This window comes from Lycium ferocissimum, chromosome 10, assembly GCF_029784015.1.
Source record: "Lycium ferocissimum isolate CSIRO_LF1 chromosome 10, AGI_CSIRO_Lferr_CH_V1, whole genome shotgun sequence".
Lineage (NCBI taxonomy): Eukaryota > Viridiplantae > Streptophyta > Magnoliopsida > Solanales > Solanaceae > Lycium > Lycium ferocissimum.
In genome coordinates, this window is record NC_081351.1 from 48237578 (window position 1) to 48243577 (window position 6000).

Genomic DNA, 6000 nt, shown 5'->3' on the forward strand with positions numbered 1-6000 from the left:
TGCACTCAAGTTTCACAAGGAGCGGAGGATTAAAAGTGTTTTACAGTACAATTGTTTGACTTGTTAGTTTTGAGCTATAAAGTTCAATATAGAAAAGGGACCAGCGATCTGGCAGATGATGCTTTGTCAAATAAAATTGAAGGACAGTGCTAAAGCACTGCCATCACTGCTCTACAACCTTATTAGGTGAATGAGGTCATCGACAATCATGACAGAGATAAGGAAGGGGACATAATACTCTTTAAATGCTATCGTAGTACCATGATAAGATATGGATAGGGAGTAAGGGTGGACTAAGGATGCGGCAAAGAGTTAATGTAATCCACTCTTCATCTCTTGGGGTTCATCCAAGCAATATAACAGAGGTTTAGGATAGTTTTCTTTGTATCACCAGGATAGGATGAAAAACATAGTGAGGGAATAGTATGGCATATCAGCAACGCAAGACAGAGAATGTGCCATATCCCAACTTTGTCCAGCCTTTATGTGTCACTAACGGGATTTGGCAACATGTAACTATGGATTTCCTAGAATATTGCAGATGGAAATGATATTGTCATGGAGACCATTGACTGGGTTGGCTGTTGAAGTGTGTGACCATCTCATTGTACCATATATGCACAATATGCTCAACACTGCCCTTTAAGCTGGTGCACACAAGTCGTATGTCTCAAGCTTACTATAAAGGCAACCAATTCGGGGACTAATAAGGTATTTGGTGAAAATATCTGTAAATTGATCATTTGACTTCATGTCTTGTGACAATATCTCGTGAGAATATTTTCTCTGATGAAGTCGATCTCTGCGCGTTTGTTGTCATGAGAGACCGAATTTGATGCAATATGCAAGCAGCTTGATCATCCCACACCACTTCCATCTGACTGATTTCTGTAAACTTCAATTCATTGATCAATTAGATCCAAACTAGTTCGTAAGCTGCCACAACCATTGTTTGATATTATGCCTCTGCACTAATTGAGCAACCACATTTTGTTTCTTTCTCTTCCTACATATCAAATTACCTCCAACCAAAACACAATATCCAATTGTATAACGTCTATCTGAGGGTGATACGACCCAATCTACATCTGTGTATCCAACAGTCTGCTTAATCCATTCCTTGGAGCTCTATAATATATCGAAGAATACAGACAAGTGCATTCCAATGTCTATCAGATGAAGAGTCCATAAATTGACCTACAACACTCACCGAAAATGCTATGTCAGGTCGAGTCACTATGAGGTAGTTCCGAGTTATCAATAGCCTACAGATTGCAGGATCATTAAGGCACTTGCCTAACCTGATAGAACTTAGTATTTGGTTCCTTAGGAGTGTGTTTGGTTTTACCATCTGTCATTTTTGCTTCTGTGAGAATGTCTAGGTCTCACTCACGTTGTGAGATGATGATACCTGATTTTGGACTGAGCAATCTCAATTCCAGGAAACTTAATCTACCCAGATCCTTAGTTTGGAAATGCTAAAAAACATGCATCAATTTTGAGATACCATCTTAATCATTATCAGTGATGAGTATATCAACATAAACCACCAAGTAAATGCACAGGTTTGGAGCAGAATGTCTAGAGAACATTAAGTGATTTGGGGGAGTGTTGTTTGTGTTTATTGACTAGCATGATTCGAGCAGCCTTTATTTTCTAGCATAATTATAGGAGAACAGATATTTTCTTTATTGTAATTGATTTTTTTTTTCTTAATTAGTTATAGGATTCATTGTATAAATACCGCTCCTCGTGGGATGTAAAAATATAGAAATTTAAAGAAGCCTTCTCTTCTTTCTCAAATTCTTCAGGTTTAGTCTTGTATCATTTAACTTTAAGCATTTCCATTTCCTATTTGGTTTCAGATTTGTTGTACAAGGCCAATATTAACACTGGAAGTGTGTTGGAATATGCCCTTGCTTTTACGAGTGCTGCATTAGATAAATACTGCAGTAAATGGAGTGCAGCCCCAAAGACGGGATTTATTGATATTACTACTTCAAAGGACTTCTACCGGATTTTCAGCGGACTCCAAATAGTACGATAAAATAGTTCATTTGCTTCAGTTATTTTATAAAAGTTCATTGCACTTTTAACTGCCATTTCATTGGTTTTGAACACTAACGATGTCTTCAATATAGCAAATTTGTTGTGCATATGTCATGTTGGTCTCTAGTCACAAATTTACCTGATTAATTCATCAGCAAGAAATATCAGCTGGACTGTCATGGTATATGTGGAATCCCTGCAACTTAGTACCTGTACCTTTTTCTGATTGGAAAAATAATACCTCTGTCCCTTTTGTTTTACCTTTTCCTATTTCCGTCTATTAGAGAGTTAAGGGGCTGTTTGGTATGAAGGATGCCTGCATAAAATATTGTATTAAAAACTTCAGCATTGTTTATCCCATGTTTTGTTGCTTTTTTCCTTGTCATCATAAGTAATACCTGCATGAGTTATGTTGGAATCTATGTATTATTTTATGCGGAATAGAAGGTGGAATAAGAATACAGGGATGTCAAATTGATCAAGCCAACCCTCATAATAGTAAGAATTTTTTTGTTGTCTTTAAGAAGTAATTTTAAGTTGTACGCTGTATACTAATATGTAATATATTAAACCAAACATTCAACTAGAAATAATCTCTGCATTACTTGTCTCCGAACCAAACGACCCCTAAGTGTTTAGTGTTAAGAGTAGTGTTAGAAGAAATGTGTTCTTATGTTTTGTAACCTTGTTTAGTTATCTGATGGTAGTAGTCAAAGATAGTGGAATTATCTTTGGTAATCTGATTTTCTTGTCAATGATAGGAATACCTGGAGGAATCTGTTCAGCTACAATCCAACACTTACGAAATGTTGGGCGATTCAGTTGCCTGGGGTGGATGTACAATAATCTACCTGCTCGGCCAACAATTGCATTTTGAATTGTTTGATTTTTCCCATCAACTCCTCAATGTTGCTGAGGTGGAGTCTGTAGCAGTATCGCCAACCCAGAAGAATCCTAATTTCCTCCAGGTATGATTTTCAAATTAACCAAATAATAATGTTTTGAGCTATTTTGGACATGTGGAACTGCATCTGTAAGAATTAAAACTACTACACGTTCTCCTCTTCATGATGGCATATTTAACCAAAGCGAAGTTATAAAGTCAAATGTGTGGAAATAACATAAACAACCCCCACGAAATGGCGATACAGGTCATGAGCGTCTAAACGAGTAAATATAATTGTTCTCAAAATACAATATTGTTCGAGAAAAGGAAACATTAGCAAAGCAATAAAGGGAAGGAAACGCCAAGGCGCTGTGTAGCAACAACTCATCATGATAGTCTCCAAACAGCTCCTAAGGCTGGCCGCGTACTCCACTAGTACAGGATCAGTACCTGCACAAAACATGCAGCTCATGTAGCATGAGCACAATAAATCACGTGTACGAAATAAGTATCATTGGCCGTCCCCAACAAAGTAGTGGCGAGGGTTGGTTCGAAATACTTACTTAATAACTTGTACAGAGTATCATGTGATCTTAACAGATAAACAACATAATCATCATGTAATAAAATGCACAGATACAGCATAATCTGTATGCTGAAGTGTAGCATATATATAATATGCATACATCATGAGTCAGAATCAAATGCACATGATAAAAACCCCACTCTTACCCATAATTGGTGCTCCCAACACATCTGCGCACACTGCTTGGGGTGCCCAGGAAAGTACAATGGCTGTAGAGAGACAGATCCATATCCACTCGCCACACGGGCAACTCACGTGTCATAATCCGCACGGAAAACTCATGTGTCTCAACCACATCTATGTGTGAAATTCAATATGCAAAATCTACATGTGCATAGCTCATAATGTTACCCCAGCATGGTTAAGATGCCCTATCACATTATATCTAGCATGAAAAGATGCTCAAGTAGTCATGCAGCAACTAAAACATTGAAAATAGGCATGGTATATCATCATACCCAACATGTATCCCTGATATCTGCATATGTGCTCTTCACCTCGCTTATACGCTACCTCCATATACGTAGTATATCGCATACTAGTCAATTTGAGAAAAAAATTCTCATTGAGGTCAAAACCTTAAACTCACCTCAGGCTGAAACGACCCTAGCCCTCTTGAACCGCCTTTCTTAGCCTCGAATCGATCACACGAGCTCGATCATTCAAAAGAATATTCTATATGGTTAAATGAGTCTAGTAATATCCATATTATAATATTTGACCAAATCAAAGTCAAAGTCAACTAAAAAGTCAAACCAGAGCCCCTGGGTCAAAATTCAAAATTGATTATGTTTCCAAGTTACCCTATAACTTCACGAGTTCAAATCTATAATTAGATTTCAATTCCAAGTTCAATTTGATCCCCAAAGCCCCCTCCGGTCCGAGAACAATCTGGAGTCATAAGTATAACCCCAGCCTGAACCGTACTGTTGAAGAATCTCATAATACAAACCAAAATCTCGCAGGAGCATAGCATGAAGCCCTCTGGGACTTGATATGGGTTTGACTAGCAAGAAGTTCTTTTGTTTTGTCCTTGTTCTATAGGCTTGATTCACTATTCACCATTGATATTTCCTAAACGACTTGAGATCAACCCCCCACCCCTCCCCCATCCCCACTCAAAAAAAGAAAGCAGGGAAGTATGATTAGTTTTGCTTGCAAGTGTTGGACCATTGATAGCCATTTCACATCCTCTTCAATTCTCTTTTATCACTCACTCAATTTGATAAGTCGAATATAATATATTTTACATCTATAATTACTTTCTATCTGAAGGGAATTGAAGGTTTGCTGGAAGCTATGAAGAAAGCAAGGAGGCTAAACAATCACGTGTTTTCAATGTTGAAAGCGCGCTGCCCATTGGAAGATAAACAAGCTTGTGCCATCAAACAAAGTGGTGCACCGTTGCATCGGATAAAATTTGAGAACACTGTGTCCGCTTTTGAAACATTGCCACAGAAAGGTGCCTGAGATCTTGCTTCTATTTTCATTGCAGGAGGTAGCATGTACGACCCATGTTATGTGTATGTAATATATGTTTATTGATGTACTTATTGCTCTGACAATGAAGATACCACTTGTTCAGTGATGGTGTAGATATCTACATTGTAAAATTAACTAAAACGAGTACATCAAAATAGATGCTGAGCTAGCAGAACGGTAGATACTGCCAATTCAAACAAGGACTGAACTTCATCTAATGATCCAAATAACAGATAATGGAGAAAGAGCAGAGTATGCTAATGACGGCCAGATTCGTTAATCTGGCCCTTGCTTCTCTTTCAGCGGTTACTGTCACTGATGCTTTCCACGGCTCGATGGATAATTTGATAAGCCAATAAAAAAAATCGTATTTCAATGTCGAGAAAATAGCACAAAAATACCAGTGAATTTTGCAAGAGCTTGGATGCATGAATGATGTTTGGTTTGAATTCATGGGGAAAGAGAACCCCTTCTTGACCTTCATCATTTTCTACGAGTTGTTGACCAAATATATATATATTTTTTTTTACTTCATTTGTTCTTCGCAACGTAATCTGTCATTGTGAGAGTGCACTGTTTTACCGACCATAATATATCACGCTTTCTTTCTTTTTCTCAGACAGTTTAATTATTGAGGGTAAAACAGCTTTTTAGTTGAGAAGACGAGCTGGCTAAAGCTGGACTGTACAAACAAGTAACAACAAATGCTTTATGATACCTTTTCCATGATTTAAGGAAGCATTTCATTTATAGGTACAAGCCTTAACTTGTTTTTGTAGTTTTCTAACGTCTAGTCAAGAATCAACTATGCTAGACTTGGATCGATATTGTTTTATAACAAATTTTATATATTTTCTGACAAAAAAAATTCCAACTGGAAATTTTTTCTATGTATAATTCTAATGACCAGAACGTTTTGAACAGGAATTCATCCAGTTAAATTTCTTTGCTGAAAATGTAACTACCAAACCTTGTGGATAAAAAGGTATCGTTATGT

The 6000-nt window shown here is 37.3% G+C and overlaps 1 protein-coding gene across 1 annotated transcript in view; it reads left to right on the forward strand.

Moving 5' to 3' along the window:
- The window catches only part of LOC132034151 (protein PIR), a 38141-nt gene extending 32379 nt beyond the window's left edge, over positions 1-5762 (forward strand). Inside the window, exons 28-30 of the mRNA XM_059424420.1 lie at positions 1866-2038; positions 2811-3017; positions 4797-5762. Of these exons, the coding sequence (XP_059280403.1) occupies positions 1866-2038; positions 2811-3017; positions 4797-4991 (575 nt within the window). The 3' untranslated portion in view covers positions 4992-5762. The remainder of the gene's footprint in view (positions 1-1865; positions 2039-2810; positions 3018-4796) is intronic.
- The last annotated feature ends 238 nt before the right edge of the window (positions 5763-6000 follow it).